This window comes from Penicillium angulare (assembly GCF_028827245.1).
Source record: "Penicillium angulare strain IBT 27051 chromosome Unknown utg000001l_segment0_segment0, whole genome shotgun sequence".
Lineage (NCBI taxonomy): Eukaryota > Fungi > Ascomycota > Eurotiomycetes > Eurotiales > Aspergillaceae > Penicillium > Penicillium angulare.
Window position 1 is genome coordinate 1,945,473 of NW_026623160.1, and position 17,517 is coordinate 1,962,989.

Genomic DNA, 17,517 nt, shown 5'->3' on the forward strand with positions numbered 1-17,517 from the left:
CAGAGCGACGAGTTAAGATAAGTCGAATGCATCACAATTGCCCAAAGCTTAATGGTATTGCCATTTAACCCATCTAGCGTCAAAGGCTCGTCAGGTGGGTCTTGCCGGGTCGTCAAGCTTGGCCGACCGAGAAAACTCTGACGATCAATGCGGGCACCATGGACAAAGTATTGGGCCACAAGACCACTTGGCTTTTCCCGTAGCCCCACTAACACCAATGTTCACACGCGCACCCCTTCCCAGCCGTACTGTCGTTCCGCGATCACAGCACATTGGGGCCTAGATCCTTACCACGTTAGCTAAGAGATACAGTGCCATTCATGGTTGCGAGCAAGGAACCGAGGGAGCTTGTCGATCATCGATTCCAGAACTATGCCATTTTCAATTGTCGGGTCCGGGGAGAAACCCAAGCTTGATACTCCGTAATTAGAGCGACCTACGGGCTCTAGTAGTGGCGTGTCCTCGCAACTTTGAACCGCATTAACAAGAAAGGGCCCTAGCACCTGGGAATTATGCAAGGGCGGTGTCAGATGCGGTAACAAAACACTTCTGATTGAATATGTCACAAACTCTCTTGTAAGTTACTTGGTCAAATTACCCTCTCCCTTCCATGTCCTTGGTTTGGCTTCGATTGCGCACTGCAACGTTATAGTTTCTAACGCCTCATCAGAGGCGTACCGTGGATGACATGGGCCAGAAATATACTTTCCAAGTGTTTCTTGTTAGCCAGACTCACCGAGACTCCATTCTCGACAATGACTGTTCTCAGACCAGTAAAAAGACCCAGGGTCCGTGGTTCACGAGGGAACAAGCCGCGTTCAAGGAGTATCATTCAGACTACAAATATCTACAGGCTTGTCAGGCCTGCGTATGAAAGATTCAATTAATTCTCACGATGGGTAGTACTCCGGGCAATACAAAGAACGCAGCTCCAAGCTTTGAGCGCCGACTGCTACGTGCATTGTCCGTGTCTTCCTCGACATCTAGTGAGTCTCAGAGCTCAGCCAGCTCCATAACGGGAGACACTACCGAAGATTGGACCCATGCAAGGAATGCCGATGCCCAGCCAGGAGACAGACAGGCAGGAGTGAAACGACAGCGTACTTCAAATGAAAGCGTCAGTCCACGTGGTGATCAAGAGCCCACCACTCTGTCCGATGAAGTTGAACGACGCTACACAATAATCTTCCAATATATTGTAGAGTGAGTACCAAAGCAAGAGGGTGAGAAAATTACAATCTAACGTGTTCCTAGTCTCGACATCCGTGTGAGGTCAGTGAAACCATAATTTTGAAATAGTAATTATCTGCTTATACTTTTTCCAGACGCATGGAACGACACACTCGTGATCAAAACAATCTAAATCATGTTGTGGCAAACGAGCTAGAGGATTTGATGGGCCGGCTGGCCGCTATTGAGTCGGCAGTACAGAAAACGGCAGAAGAGTCAAGCGAGGGCAGCGAGGATTGAAAAAAAAAAGGTTGGTGCACAGTATTTAAGGCTGATTGTGGAAAATACACGTCTACAAATTGACGTAGTCTGACTTGTGTCTGTGTCCATTCATATGTTCTGTTTTATGTATCATGACTAAGTAGATGGCTTCCTACCAGGATGAAGTGCTTTGTAAACTGCCTTGTATGTCAGATTTGTAATTAAGTAAGACAAGCTCGCTGTGTAGTGCAAGATTCAAGGAAAACCGCAGATATAAATCTCTCTCCAATTGGCAGTCTAACATTCCTCACAACAAGTCCCAAGCGAGACATTCTAGTTTGGCCACTAGAGTGGGCTGTTCGACTCATCGGTGGGTAAAAGGCTGACTGCTATCATTTCTGTGCGGTTTTGATGGTATCCCACAAGTCATTCATTGATGCCGACACGTCATTATGAACACGGCGCAGCATGGGCTGAATAGCAGCCAAGGAAGCCTGGCTATCCTCGGAGCTATGGGAGTGTTTCAACCGCTGCCTGAGCTGACGAACCTCCGTTTCCAGGATGAGCTTCTCAGCCCAAGCTTTCTCTTTTTCTGCAGTATTTTGTCGTAGCTTCGCTAAATCTTTACGATTCTCGTCACGAAGGCGCTGTATCAATTTATGATCTTGGTGTCTCTGTTCGTCCCGCTCCTCGATGAGCTTTTTAAACTCATCGTCAAACTGACTCACCACCTCGAAGCATCTTCGGTGGATCTTGTGATGGTCCTTCTTCTTGCGGGATTTGATCACGCGGAAATCCTGAAACAATGTCAGCGATGAGAAGAATGTCAGATATACCCATGTTGTAGCAGCTCACAGGTGCGTCGCTTCGTTGCAATAAGAAGCCTTGGGAAGGGTCAACGTACCGGATCTTGAGAGATCGTTGTTGTGGGTTCGATGACCGCACAGTCGGTATCGGTTGAACGAGTTCGGGAAGTCGTGCCATGCTCTCCAGCAGGAAGCTCCTGTTTCTCGGGGCTGTAGGCTGTATGGGTATGGATAATATTCAACAAGTCTGCCTTCATGCTGGGCCGGGTTTCACAACAGTCAAGACAGTCAGGAATATATAGAGAAGTAAAGGTTGCAAAATTTATATTATATTTTCGGGCGGGGAAGGGAGATTTAAGCCTTGGACAAGCAGAGACAAAAGTCGAGAGCCTGGCATGCTCGGCCTGTCGCCCAAGCAAGATAATTCACTCAATGGAAAAGGGGCTACGGATCCATGTTTTCGGTAAACTTTAATAATTTGTCAATCCCAGATCGGTCCATTAGGAAGACTCTGAGTCAAATCAAAAGTGTACGGAAACACTACGGGTGATCTGCAGCGTGTTCCTTTGTGAGTGTATGTGAATATCAAACGGGTTCTCCTCATTACCATGGGTCACAGTGATATTAAATTTACATTCTGGCTTGGGAAAGCACACGATATAGCTTCCACTCATCCATGAATTGATTCAAATATACAACGCCTAACCCACGGTTCAATTGCTGTGGAAATGATCGCGCCGCGTGGCAGTGGAACACTAGAGTGGCTCTCAAATTACTCCCCACGTTATCAAGTCCCAGTCTTCATAGTTACCAATACTATTATCATCGTCCGACAGACCCGGCATCAAGTGGCTTCCAGTTCGGTTTGCATGCCAAGAGAGTGGTTTCCCTGGGTCTCAATAAATTTGGTATTTGAAAAGGACCGCACCTGGTTCTGATTATTGAACTTCATGAATAGAACCAGAATTTCACATGTAACGTTACTGTATGTATAATTCATTAACTCCTCGTTTCCTTTTGGGCTTCCAAAAGCTTACGTCAAGTCAGATACAGCTGGTCCTTGTGTATGCAATATACCGGGTTACTTTGCACTGTGCTTCGCAGAAACCACATGCTTCCTTCTGCTGATAGCTTCGACCTGGTTCTCGAGGTCGTCCACTGTGGATTCCATCTCTCGGAGTCTCCCATAGCCCATAGCCAATGCTTCCATTTCCCCCTGTGTTATTACACTCCAAATATCCTGTTTTTGACATTTGTCGGATTGGGACGAATCGTATGGGCTAGTAAATCAAGCATCCAATTTCAAGAGGGTTGTTCTATCTAGCTGCTGGATCGAGTTGAGCGATCCTACGAGTTCGCGGAGGCTAGTTGCATAGCTCGTACGTACGTACGCTTACGTGCACGTTACATACAAAGAAGACAGTATTATAAGATATAAGCACGCGCTGATTCATCAGTCCAAGATAGGAAAGGTGGTGATCTTTTCTGCTGCGGAGTTCGACAACATTACTCCTCCACCTCCCTGTCAGGAACATGTCAGCACTCGAGAACAAAGCTGTATCTAGGGCGAATAAGGAAGACGGTGCACAAGTCAGACAAAAAAGGATTGTTTACTACGTTCGAACATCCAAGCCATCATAAAATTAGCTGGGACTAGACTAATCAGTGTATAAGATAACAGCACCCCTCTTTAGGGTGGTAAATGTATTGAGGAGCTCTCTGGGTAAAACTGGTACTACCACAGATGTTACGCTTCCCTGTCCCTCTAAAAAATCATATCTGGCTGAATCAGTCTCTTCCAAACCATGTTGTTCTTCGTTTGGGGTCTCAATGTAGGTCTCGTCTTGTGGCTACTCAATTTAATACTCAAAAGGACAGCCTTCTTGTTGTGAGAAGTTTTCAGATACTGGAACACTGTAGATCAATCTTCGGTGCCGGCTGGCTAGCTGGAACATCCAGCGCCAGTTCTCTGAGAATTCTGTGGGTATGAAGACCTGTTCCTGTCCCTGTTCCGGGAAATCCATGGCAGTTCTTCTGAACACGATAAATTGAAAAGATGGAGGAAATCAAGGACGCTCTTCCTCGAGAGATAATACTTTGAGGATATAAAGCATGAGGATATTGACAGAAGTGACCAATGTTTGAGCAAAACTCTAATCAAGCACCTAAAAAAGCCGGAGTAAATCTGGCTACAGGAACAATACCTCTAACAAACAAAGGTGGATTACCCGTAGAAGCATAATTTACTGAATGCAGGATAGAGTGTCAGTATGTGATCAGTCCAACCTTATATTCACATAAATTCGATTCTGGTGGGGCAGGCCGTCGTTGCCAAGTACGTCGCACATTTCTTATTCCTCATGCAATTCTGAGTAGCGAAGTCCTATCGCTATTTCCTTCGTTTTCTTCCATGTGACAAAATCTCAGGAAGTCCGACACCACCATGTCTGTGACATATCTCCAACACTGAGCTCAATAATCAGTAATATATAAACACTCACACCAGTTAAAGCCATCGTGGTTATCCAATTTCCCTGGACATATCCTGGACTGTTGTGAAATCATATTCAAGTGATAACCAGAACCACGGACAATCAGAACCATAGTTTACACATCCCCACAATTAATACGACGGTGTCATACTGCGGTATCAATCGCCTAGAGGGACAGTTTTATTTTCTGAGATAGAGTCTCGCAGCTCAGCTGCTCAATCGACCGTTTTTCTTGAATTGTCTTTCGGAATCGGAGCCACTACGAAGAACAACAAACACCTTTCTTTGGCAGCGATGAGAATGATTCAATTTAAAGCTTTGGAAACTTCCCTGAACCTCTTGGAAGTTGACAATGCTCCTACTTATTTTCCTTCACTTTTCAACTCTCAATTCGGTGTGCCTATTTATATCCCAAATCTATGAATGGACCCACAATCTGGTTAACTCGAGTATTATAAAGAAATACAAAGAAGCGCACGTTTGTGGAGTCAGTTACTGTATACTAGAGCATACTTGGGAAACTTCGGTTTCAATTACGACGGGTCCGTCAACCTTGAGATGAAAAATGATCTGCGGCTTATCCGAAAGTGGTTTAGACTTGGAATCCGTCTCCCCACTTTGTCCTTTCTTCTTGCCTTTCCTCTCGTTATTCAGGGCGAAGTTGTCATAGAATCAGGGTATGCAGTAAGAAAACAATATTAACGTGCTAAGATATTGCACGTCCTGATGAAAGCTGAGACTGATTGTCAGGCGATTACAGAAGCAACATAATGTGTTCTTTTACCCTTCAATTAGCGACCGGTTCGAGAGCATGAGAAAAGATCGTCTTTCTCGTCGGAAATCCCCCTTCTATGAGTTCGCCACCTGCGTCATCAAAGTGATCTAGTGAACAATTGAAACAATCAGTCTTCTCATCCAAGATGGGACCGATCACGCGAAGCAAAAGCGGATCAGGGTGCCTGCTAACTTGGTTGTTTCTGTGGGGTTGTGCTACATGTACTGTATCACTGTCCGCTGCGTCGACTTCTATCTCTGGAAAAAGCGCTGTCGGATGAGCTCGCTATTGCGTGGGTTTGCTGCATGTCAAATTACTGAGCGACGCTGACAGTCGTGCTGGTTTTCCAAGTCTAGAACCTTCTGTCAAGTTAGAGAGGAATAGTGGTAAAACCACTCCTCTCTAGGACTAGTGTATCCAGCGCCCGCCCGCATTTTCTATGTATTCCCCCTGAAAAGCTTAGATAGTTCTTCAACCAGACATAAATTCACCATCCTCTAATCGGACATCCTCGATACTAGTTAATACGCGTTCGCTCCAGATCTGACACCTTCCTCTAATACAACCTGCCATCAAATGTTTCCGCCGCGAGCAGCAAGCCACTGTCGCAGAATCTATATAGCTAAACTTGACATTGTCCTGCGCCATGAAAATATCAATCGCAGTGGGGTCATCATCAATGACGGTGAGGTGAAGCGCCGCTTTCTCACTTGAGTGTTCCGCGCTGGCGTTGAACCGAATGTCTAGTAGCATCATGGCAAGTGCTGCATGCTGTTCATATTCCAGAGCTTTAAAAAGTAGTCCCCGTGCCCTAGGAGTAAAGTTGTTGGTATGGGTGAAGAACTGGTGGAGAAGCTGTTCAATGGTGGAAACGTCACTCATTGGAATCGCTGTCGATATGATATTACCATCAGATCGTTGGTCCCACAGCTATTGTCTCAAATCTTATTTTAATCGTCTCTCAACTCTGAGCGTCAAATCAAAGTGGTTGACAATTTCGGCCATGCTATCTGGAAGCTTTTAAAAAGGGGATTAATCTCAAAAACCTCTATTACACGACAGGTAGTTCAATGGGCTTTTCATTTTTGGAAGCAAAAACCTTTCAACAGCACTTAGCTAAAACTGTACTTTTCTAGGCCCCTTGGACTGAGGTTCTTCAGATAATGTCTACGTTTATACTGTTTAATCATTCCCTGTATCTTGATTTTCGACCTATCCATGAATTAGACAACCTGCCTTTGTTTCTCTTTTGATTGTCCCTCAGTAGACCACGGTCGGGCATAGGCTCCATAAACATGACGAGACTGCAGATTCACGGGGTTCAATGATTCAAGCGGATTGTATCTAAAATTTGGTTTGCATTCTCCACTTAAAGTAGCCAAATCAAGATCGAAATATTCCATTTTGCCGGCTTTTGAATCTCTTGGAACCATTGCCACTGGTCAACCCACCAGACTGGCTTTTCGTTTTTTGATACCTCTATATGATGGACATCTCAATCGCAAGACTACTCTGAGCTTCAAGCCCAGAAAAGTCACGAGAAGTGGCCAAAAATGCAGATACACATGTGATTCCGATCCTGTAACGTACATTTTTACCCAACGTTGCTACAATCTCAATAGCCTCAACTTTCGGGGTGCATTGAAGCGGTGAGCATATTCCCAAATCGGGGACAGTTTTTCGGTTCCATCAAGCGGCGTGTACTTTGGCGCTACTGATAGTAGTCCTATGAAATGGATCAGCTAGTTATGCGGTGATTCATGACTGAGCGAGTAGCTTACTACTTGGTGAGCGCCTTGTTTCGGTAAAATGGTCGCACTCTCCTTCGGTAGGCTCAGATAGAGGTGTTCTTTGAAGCCATCGGTCGATTCTGCGCCGAAAAGATCTAGTCTTTCCGGCCCTGGTAGGATGTGGCTGATGGTTAAGATCTGCCGATACTGAATGGTCTGCGGTCGGTTCGACACTATAGTGTCTGCCTTTTCGAAGAAGGTGATACTTTTTCCCTCGCAAAGATTCGATGCTTCGCTGCACTTGGAATTCTTCATAATAGGCACGAGACAGGGCTTTCCAGGATAGCCCCTTCTTGGATTGCAGCCAGGCAAGTAGATTCTTCTCTTCCCATTTTGACCATCCGATCGTGTTCCGGGGGGCCATGGCACAATGCCAAAAATGATCGGCGCAAGGCAACGACGACAAAGAATTAAATGACTATAAAAAATGCAATTTCAAGAGCAGTCATCCAGAATGAAAGTCTCTCGGAGGTTTGTTGAGCAAGATCACCATTTATGAGAAAACTTGCGGTCAAAGTTTGAATATATGACCGCCTAGAAAGCAAGATTGTTGAGCATGGTGAATCTTGGATCAAACCGCGTTGATGGAAAATTCCTACGAGAGACCCATCAGTGCCATTTTTTGGCAAAGTTTAAACGGGTCGTTGGTCTCAGGTCACTGAGTCAACGAAGAATTATTAGTTCCTCCCCGGGAAGGGCACTTTTGACTTTCAAGACAAAGGTTGTAGGATTTGGTTTTCGTTTGTGCGTTTTTTTCAGCAATTATGTCCTTTAAGCCGTTTTCTCGAGATATTACGCCAACAGGAAACATCAGGCTAACTTAGGACCGGATCCGGCAGATTTTGAAAATTGATTTCACGACAAGTATGATCTACTTCAGAACGCTCTAGACCTTTTTCAGGTCACAAGCTCTTTCAAAAGACCCTGCATTGAAATATAAGAATTGGAATAATAATTCAGAAGACTTTTGACCTGCAAGAAAGAAAGCGATCAAACCCGAAGTATAATCTGAAAGCGGCCTTGTCCATACCCACTTCTCGGGTGCACATAATTCATTCATATTGGTCAAAAGAAGCAAGCAAAGCATTACTGGATATTAAAAAGTAACTCATCACTGTCAAGCTTTAAGGAATGGATTCCCTCAATCGCTAGCCCTGATGAGGAAAAGACATTAGAGCTGCTTTATTGGAGTACGTTCCAACACATTGTGGAGGTGAGGGGGGAGATCTCGCAGAATATAGTTCCCTCCCAATTGAAGACGAAACGTTCGAGTAGATAAATCATAATCGCCGGTGAATTTCCGTTCTTCTGAGGATTGAGGATTGACTCCCCATTGCTCTGGGTTATAAACGTGAGGCCTCGTTTAAGCGTCGCAACAGTATTATTTGTCTGCTTCTTGCGCGCAACAAGTTCGCCCGGTATTTTCGACGGATAAAGATGATTATGCTATGCGGGATCAGCTTTTTTGCCGTTGATCTCGTGAATTCAGAAGGTATTTCGGGTATCATCGAGGTCCTGTTGAACCAACCGTCCCAACGTCTTAAAATCCGAATTAGGTCAAATCCGGCCAAGGTCAATGCAAGAAGCAGCACGACACCTAGAAAAATATAAACATACAACGTCGCGTGAACTGAGCCGCCCATGACATTGCTTTTAAACAAGCACACTATAGCCTGTTTGAAACGGCGGGAATTGGTTCCGCGCTCTGTACTCACAATCTTCGGCATGGAGTTACAGTAGCATGGAATAAATGCCTTTCTAGAAGTGAGGTCGCGAGAGAGCAAATGAGAGAGAATTGGATTGTGTCAGTGAGTTCTGAACATGATTGTGATTACAATTTTTTGGGATTGCAGTGGGTGCCTCGTCTTTGTGCGATTCAAGAATCAAAGTCTCATATAGTCAAGTTATCGCGTCTTCTTCTGCCATTTCTTTTCCTACAGCACGCTCCCAGTGAGCATTATCAATGTGACCCAGAGAGTTACAGATTTAAGGGCACATTCCACGCCTCATTGTGTTCGGCTCCTGCGTTGCATCTCTGGAAATCGCAGCATTTTTGAAGCTTAGTTCAGGGAAGTTGAAGTCTTAGAGCAACGATTAGTCTTTTTCATAATACTCAAGGTAGTGTTCCATGATTCAGGCTTCGAGCCGGCTTCACTCCGTTTGGAATTAATTTTCGAGCGCCAATCCCTTCCGGCAGAGTTGAATCAAACTTTTTGAAAAATTGTCCCACGCCGAGATGTTTATTGACATCTTTTACAACAGTATCAGAGTAGCATGCCCCTAGTTGAATGACTTAACGACCATGATGACAAATTCCTACCCTCTCCATTCTTTTGGAGTAGCGCGAGTTGGAAGATGTTTATAGAATGTACATTTCTACGATACAGTCGATAGCGAAAACAGCTTCTACCCTTCTAATCGCTTTTTTTTATTCAGGCCCCACTGCCAAGGGATCTTTACCCCACTATTGTTATAAAAATAGATAGAAGTCATGAATATGACGATACGTTTACTGTAAATTACACGCACTTTACAAAATAGCGTCATTCCTAAAACAGCTATGTAATAATCACCAGCAAAAGTGTGATAGTAAGACAATTTTCGAATTTTACGACCCCCTTCGTTCAGTCATTCATAAATCAAAGTTCCTGTATATATGTTCAATAAGACACTACGACTTGGCGATAACAGGAAGAGACTCAGCCAATGCCCCCTAATTACGGTAGCAGCTACTTGATTTACAAATTCCGAGGTCAAGGGACCTTTGGTCTTTTAGGAGAGATGGAGAGAGGGTGTGGACAAATGAGGAACTAGACGTGCTGAGGATTTTCAAAATCTTGTGTTACTTTACCAAAGATGCAGCCCAGAAAATATCTCCATCCTCCCACTCTGAGCTCCCTTCCCCAGCAGCAGCAGCTGCACTATGTTATCGTGTCCTTGGGAAGACGCAGCTTGGAGAGCACTCCCAAAGTATCCACCTTGAGCGTTGATCTCGGCTCCTTTCTCTAGCAGGAGCTGTACAATCTTATCGTGTCCTCGCAAAGACGCAGCTCGGAGGGCGTTTCTATATTTTCCACCTTGGGCGTTGACCTCGGCCCCCTTCTCCAGCAGGAGCTGTACAATCTTATCGTGTCCTTCTAAAGACGCAGCTTGGAGAGCACTCCCAAAGTATCCACCTTGGGCGTTGACCTCGGCTCCCTTCTCCAGCAGAAGCTGTACAATGGTATTGTGTCGTTGCGAAGATGCAGCTTGGAGAGCATTCCCAAAGTATCCACCTTGAGCGTTGATCTCGGCTCCTTTCTCCAGCAGGAGCTGTACAACCTTATCGTGTCCTTCTGAAGATGCAGCTTGGAGAGCATTCCCAAAGTATCCACCTTGAGCGTTGATCTCGGCTCCTTTCTCCAGCAGGAGCTGTACAATCTTATCGTGTCCTTCTAAAGACGCAGCTTGGAGAGCATTTCCATATGTTCCACCTTGGGCGTTGACCTCAGCTCCCTTCTCCAGCAGGAGCTGTACAATCTTATCGTGTCCTTCTAAAGACGCATCTTGGAGAGCATTTCCATATGTTCCAACTTGGGCGTTGATCTCGGCTCCTTTCTCCAGCAGGAGCTGTACAATCTTATCGTGTCCTTTGAAAGACGCAGCTTGGAGAGCATTTCCATCTTCTCCACTTTGAGTGTTGACCTCGACTCCCTTCTCCAGCAGGAGCTGTACAACCTTATCGTGTCCTTCTGAAGATGCAGCTCGGAGAGCATTCCCAAAGTGTCCACCTTGAGCGTTGACCTCGGCTCCCTTCTCCAGCAGGAGCTGTACAATCTTATCGTGTCCTTCTAAAGACGCTGCGTAGAGAGCATTGTCATATCCTCCACCTTGAGCGTTGACCTCAGCGCCATTCTCCAGCAGCAACTGCACGATTTTATCACGTCCTTGGGAAGATGCAGCTTGGAGAGCATTTCCATATGTTCCACCTTGAGCGTTGACCTCAGCTCCCTTCTCCAGCAGGAGCTGTACAATCTTATCGTGTCCTTCTAAAGATGCAGCCTGGAGAGAATTTCCATATCCTCCACCTTGAGCGTTGACCTCAGCTCCCTTCTCCAGCAGCAACTGCACGATTTTATCATGTCCTTGGGAAGACGCAGCTTGGAGGGCATTTCCAGACTCGCTACCTTGGGCGTTGACCTCGGCTCCCTTCTCCAGCAGGAGCTGTACAATCTTATCGTGTCCTCGCAAAGACGCAGCTCGGAGGGCGTTTCCATAGTTTCCACCTTGAGCGTTGACCTCGGCTCCCTTCTCCAGCAGCAACTGCACAACCTTATCGTAACCGTTTAAGGAGGCCCAGATGATAGGGTACGTTCCGGCGCCATCGATTGAATTGATAGCCTTCCTATCGAGAGACAGTAGAAACTCAACTTCCCGCTCATGTCCGTTGAGTGATGCCAGGTGTAAAGTCGTCATCGAAGGCGGGGCACTGTAACTCTCGATGGTCTTCCAAAAGATAGGGAACCACAATGAAAATACCTTTCTACTCAGATCGTAGATTTGTTGAACTTGACCGGTCGCTTCTTGGTCTTGGGTCAGACTCATCTTCCGTTTGTGGTCCGCCCAATATAATGCTGAATAATGTAAAAAGCTTCGAATGTTAGAGCATGATTCTTCATTGTGTTCCAGATCCTCCATCAATAGGTATCGCAAGCAAATAACGGCCATTTGATCCTCAGTATCAGTTAAGGACCATGAGTACAAGCAGTCGACACTGTTAGAGCTACTTTTCTTGAGAAGAAATTCTCTAGCTGTCTGATGAATAAAGTAGATCTTGGAGTTGTTGATGAAAACAAAAAGGCCACATAATCGACGCAGCTTTTTGTAGAATTGGGATGCTTCAATTCCAGCTTCTGCAGCAGTTTGGGCTTGTGGAGAGGTGGCTATACCGAGCGCCATGGCCATTTCCGCCGTTGTTAAAGGGCGCCGTGCTGCAACCATGATTTGTAAGATCTTCCTTGTAATGTCCACTTGACGGGGTGGCGATCGACTAAGAATCTTCTCGTACGCCTCATCGACTGATTGAGGTATCATCTGTATTTCTTCCTCAGAAGGGCGGAGACTATCCTCAAGTGTGGATCGAATGTCGTCAATGGCTAGATGTAACCAGAGATACGTACGGTGCTCCATTTGTAGAAGCTGCTGCTTAAGTCGCTGCTCTGTATCACGTGACAACGCTGCTGCTTTGGCGAACTCTCTTACTCGCACCTTCACGACAAGGTTGATTTCTTGATGGATCTGATCATTTTCTTCCTCTCCTTTCAAATGAAGACGGGGGAAGGAGCCCGTTATTGCTCGAAATCTATTCTGAATCTCGTCATAGGGGCGACTAGTGACTAGGAATTTCAACCAGGTATCCTGTCTCTGCGAACGTGGCAGGCGATGAAATGACTGTAGCTTCTCAATCAGTCGATTCTGATCAACCTCACGGCACTCATCAAGCGCATCGAAAAGACAAATTGTCTTGCATGATTCATCTGATAATACGGCGGTTGTAAAAATCCTCCAAAGTTCGTCAACCTCTTGTCGCAGTTTTTCACCATGTTTTCCCCATGATGGTATGGCATGACGCAAGAGCTGAGGCTGCTGGCTAAAAAGCTGATGGAGTACGGAGCAGAGTGCTGAAGCAAGATGATTCTGCTCGTCGTTGTCCTTGAAAAAAAAGTAGCAGATGGTCACTCCTGGATTAGAAACTTCTAACTGGTCTTCGATTATCGATCGGGAGAGCACGGACTTCCCGCAGCCTGGGTCAGCAGACACTATGAGAAGATCGTTACAGTTGCTTTCTGCCCAACGGATATATTCGGGACTCAGTGTAGCCCACAGGCAGGTCCCTTCTACCTTTCTAGGATTGATATTCTTTTGCTCCTCGTAACTTGATACCTTGAATATTTGGTGGCAGCGGTTTTGCTGATCCGTCAACACGAATGTAACCTTCTCACGATGATGGTGCTCTTGCTGAACGTATGCTTCGTCTAGACGTTGATTTGTGCCCATAATTTCGCTCTTCAATCCGTCTATATAGAGCCATATAAGCAATTCACTCTTTATTCAGGACTAACCCAGCTAGGACCCTTTTCACTTACTGCATGCGTCTACTACCAGGTTCTCTTGGGAGACATGGCCAACAGGAACATATCCCAGCAGCTCTTTTGTGTACGCTGCTGCTACTAGAGCCGCATATCCTTGCCATTCTTTGTTCTTATGCGAGTCGGCATAATCACAAATTCCGCGGATGACAACACAGGGAAAATCGAGCATTAGACCAGCTGCCTCCATTTCAAAGCACAATGTCCCGGTCTCTGAACGAAGTTGCTCTCTTGTCCGCCCGTGCTTGATAACATGATTTCCAGAAGCAATAATACCATAGTGGGGCTGTGGATCACTATCCTCCCGTTCATCTCTTATTTCTTCCCACTCTACTAGACATTTATCACAGTTCCTTATATTGGCAGGGTGATCATATTGTATCTTGAAAAGTCGATCAGATTGTAAAGCAGGCCGGCTAAAATTCTTCCTAGTTCGAGCGGTTCTTCCGATTGCACTTTGGAGATACTCCAGATAGCGGGGATCATCCGTCAGGCTGGCAGCTCTCACGGTGCCAACTGCGGTCAATATTGCCCTCGGCGGACTGTTCAACGAACCAGTGCGTTCGAATTCACCGCCTGCAATAATCTTGCCCATATCATATTGAATCACCCCACCACAAGTACCTTGGGGATAACTAATGACGACATCGCCGAGTCGAATATCATGAGCAGCGGAAGGAACTCCACCCCCGATACCGACCATCAATCCGATTCGAAGCGACTTGGAGAAGGTGCGAAGCATGTTGGTTGCGACCGTAGTAGCTGAGGTAGTTCCGTACTGGCCGCCAGGGAGGCAGGCGACCACGACGTTGTGTTTGCCGATTCGGCCCAGCGTGTAGGTATTTGAGTCCGCTGCATCTTGTTCGTCGAGAATTCCGAATTTCTCATCTAGCATCTCGGCAGCAGCAGCAGCCTCGATTGGAAGGGCACAGATCCAGCCGATTTGGAAAGCATCTTTTGGAGGACGGGCCATGTAGAAGGTCAGTGTGGTTTTGCGAAAAGAATAGTTTTGTGACGAGGAAATTTAGGAATGGTTGAATAAGAACAGAGGTTCATGGCCCTTGTGCTGGGGGTCACTACAAGGAAAGAGCCCCATCGCGTGGCAGACAGGAGAATCCCCGTCACCAGCAGCAGGTCTCAGCCCGGGCTGAGGGGAGGAGCGTAGCGCGGCAACAGAGCAGCTGCTATTGGAGAAAGCCACCAGCCGCTAGCGAGGGTGCGTCGCACGTGATATCATGGTCCGTGACCGGCGATGCCGTGGCACTACGAAGTCCAATCAGAACGAGTGGGTTGAACAGCGTCAGTGGTAGAAATATGGCACCCAGACTTGACGCGTGGCGACTCGATCTCATCCGTGACATGATCCAAGACCCACAACCGTATACTAACGCGCAGATTGCCGAGGCTGCCCATTGCACTCCACGATCAGTCAGCACTATCCGCTCGAACCTACGATGCTTTGGAAGTGCCAGAGCGCCGGCCAACGGTATCGGCAGACGACGAACGATTACCCCACCTATGATCGAAGCTCTCTGTGAGCGTCTCATTGAAAAGCCGGATCTCTATCAGGATGAGATGGCGGTTTTCCTGTGGGATGAGTTCCGCGTCCTTGTCACCGTATATAGCATTGGCAGAGCGCTTGCATCGGTTGGATGGTCTAAGAAAGCTGCAAGGCGGATAGCAAGGGGGCGAAATATCGAGCTACGGGACTACTATCTTCATACTATATCGTCTTTTCGATCCTATCACCTCGTGTATGTGGATGAGTCGGGCTGTGATAAACGAGCAGGTTTCAGACGGACTGGATGGTCCCCACTGGGAGTGACACCTGTCCAGATATCTCAATTTCACCGCGGGCAGCGATACCAGATACTTCCCGCGTATGCTCAAGATGGCGTTGTCCTTTCACGGGTTTTCCAGGGATCGACGGATGCTGGTGTCTTTGAAGATTTTATTCGCCAGCTTCTGGATCACTGCGGGAGGTGGCCGGAGCCAAAATCTGTTATTGTTATGGATAATGCTTCTTTCCATCGTACGGAGGGTATTCGGCACATGTGTTCTGCGGCCGGTGTCAAATTGGTATACTTACCGCCCTACTCACCGGATCTAAATCCGATTGAGGAATTCTTCGCTGAGCTTAAAGCCTTTATTAAACGACAGTGGCTGACATATGAAGAGAATCCGGGCCAGGGTTTTGACTCCTTTCTCCAATGGTGTGTTGATGTTGTGGGGGCAAGAGAAAAAAGTGCAAAAGGTCATTTTCGACATGCAGGCTGGAATATTGAAGAACCTTGATGATGAAATTCGAAGTTGTTCTGATCTATAGTCTACTCAATATTACACTTATAATGCTTAATCCAATAATTGATATCCCCGACAAAACGGCGAGCAATGCCTCTTTTAACGCCATTCTTTATGAAGAATCCCGGGTCCTGATCATCATGAATCTGGGCAAGATCCAGTCCATCTTCAAGTGCAGTATCACAAGCTTTGCGAAATTCAGCTTTCAGTTTTTCATCATTGACTTGTGATTGCTGCCAGTCACTATATTCAGCAACGGCAAGGTCTCGCAGACCAGGGATCTCGATGAAATCTGTAGACACTTTTCCATTACACATATTCGGCGTCAGCGTCGGCGTCGGTGTGGTTGGCACAGAGTGAGGGGAAGACTGCGTAGGAAGGACGTTGGTGATGTTTATAGGAGGATATCCATTTGTGGACTGGGCACCGCTCTTTTGCCTGTCAAGTCGTTGCTGCTCCTGTATATATAGTTGTTCACGAATTGACTCGGGAACGTCATCGTGGGATTTTAACACACCGCCCTGTTCAGCAAAATTCACCAGGGCCCTCAGGTTCTGTACTGTTAGTTTAATGTGCTTTTTGCTAATAGGGTCACGCCAGCAATGCGGCCCCAGCTCACATGCTCCACTGGAGCACCGCATCAGACTGTAAACATAGTCCCAAGTAGGAGGTTGCCCAGTGGCCTGTTCCTGTGCGCTGATATCTGCCTGCCGTTCAAGCAACATGAGCTGGGTAGCAGATGAAGCCCCTCTTTTGTCTGTCCCTCTTGGGCTGGGCCTTAGGATGTGGCTACTCTCAACGTAGCTGAATGTCATATTCAGTGTTAGTTTCTTCCCAGCGCGGAAAAGATCGCCCCACAATAGAAGCTGTTTCTCCACAGCAGGCCAATCCACATCAGTTTGGTCACAGGAAAGAGTGAGGTCTGGCTGATTACGGTGATTCACTGATACAACGGTTGTTGTATCATCTAGTTCAACTCTTCTCTGCAGAAATTTCTTGCCTACAAGTTCCTTTAATTTTGGCTCCAAAAAAAGACGCCAGTGAAACCTTGGGGCCAATACCAAGTCTTGCTCCGTATTTTTCCGGATTGTTTTATTATTGAGGGTCACCTTCCACAAAATCGAATAATGAAGACAGGTGGGTGGAAGCTCGTCGTATGACCTCCCTTCCTCCCACTCACCCAGCTGAAGTAGACGAATCTGACCAAGTTGTGGCGATTGGCGCTGTCTGGAGAAATCATCACCTGGGCGATTCTCAGGGCTAATAGAATTCATCATGGAGGGCGTCTGGCAAAAGCCATCTCCTGGCGTTGGGGCATATCCTGGCGTTGAGGCATATCCTGGAGTCGGGGCATATCCTGGAGTCGGGGCATATCCGGGAGTTGGGGCAAAGAGCGAGGACTGATCGAGTTGGTCATACGAGTCAAAGAGCGGTGGATCATTTTGAGTGTTGAATGGACTGCAACTCATAATTTCCTGGCTATCATGGGAGATATTATCAACGTCATTGTTCATCAACAGACTCTTGGGGGTCTTTCGGTTTGATTGCTCCCTGTTACATCTTACCTAGACAAAGCGACCGCTGACAATAGAGCATAGGCAAACAGAAATATCTGTATAGTCAACAACATCAGCATCTCGCAACGGCGATGATGGTTAATTACACAGGCGCTCGATCTGATCAGTAATGGTAGTGACCTGGGATGAAACACTCGTAAAGCAGGATCACTCAACTCAACAAATTGTTTGCCTCATTTGCATGTAGATCTTCCGAATTCCATGGTATTCCAGAAGA

The 17,517-nt window shown here is 46.5% G+C and overlaps 4 protein-coding genes across 4 annotated transcripts; 1 reads left to right on the forward strand and 3 right to left on the reverse strand.

Moving 5' to 3' along the window:
- Positions 1-895: 895 nt before the first annotated feature.
- On the forward strand, positions 896-1,470 carry N7478_000690 (uncharacterized protein; the record flags this gene model as incomplete). Its single annotated transcript, XM_056916905.1, has 3 exons — positions 896-1,203; positions 1,255-1,272; positions 1,326-1,470. 3 exons carry the CDS (start codon positions 896-898, stop codon positions 1,468-1,470), a joined length of 471 nt encoding a protein of 156 aa, XP_056784785.1.
- A 353-nt stretch (positions 1,471-1,823) lies between these two features.
- Positions 1,824-2,494, reverse strand: N7478_000691 (uncharacterized protein; the record flags this gene model as incomplete). Its single annotated transcript, XM_056916906.1, has 2 exons — positions 1,824-2,228; positions 2,336-2,494. 2 exons carry the CDS (start codon positions 2,492-2,494, stop codon positions 1,824-1,826), a joined length of 564 nt encoding a protein of 187 aa, XP_056784786.1.
- A 7,647-nt stretch (positions 2,495-10,141) lies between these two features.
- Positions 10,142-14,395, reverse strand: N7478_000692 (uncharacterized protein; the record flags this gene model as incomplete). Its single annotated transcript, XM_056916907.1, has 2 exons — positions 10,142-13,350; positions 13,420-14,395. 2 exons carry the CDS (start codon positions 14,393-14,395, stop codon positions 10,142-10,144), a joined length of 4,185 nt encoding a protein of 1,394 aa, XP_056784787.1.
- A 1,354-nt stretch (positions 14,396-15,749) lies between these two features.
- N7478_000693 (uncharacterized protein) lies at positions 15,750-17,359 on the reverse strand (the record flags this gene model as incomplete). Its single annotated transcript, XM_056916908.1, has 2 exons — positions 15,750-17,202; positions 17,289-17,359. The coding sequence occupies 2 exons, from the start codon at positions 17,357-17,359 to the stop codon at positions 15,750-15,752; spliced, it is 1,524 nt and encodes a 507-aa protein (XP_056784788.1).
- Between the last annotated feature and the right edge of the window lie 158 nt (positions 17,360-17,517).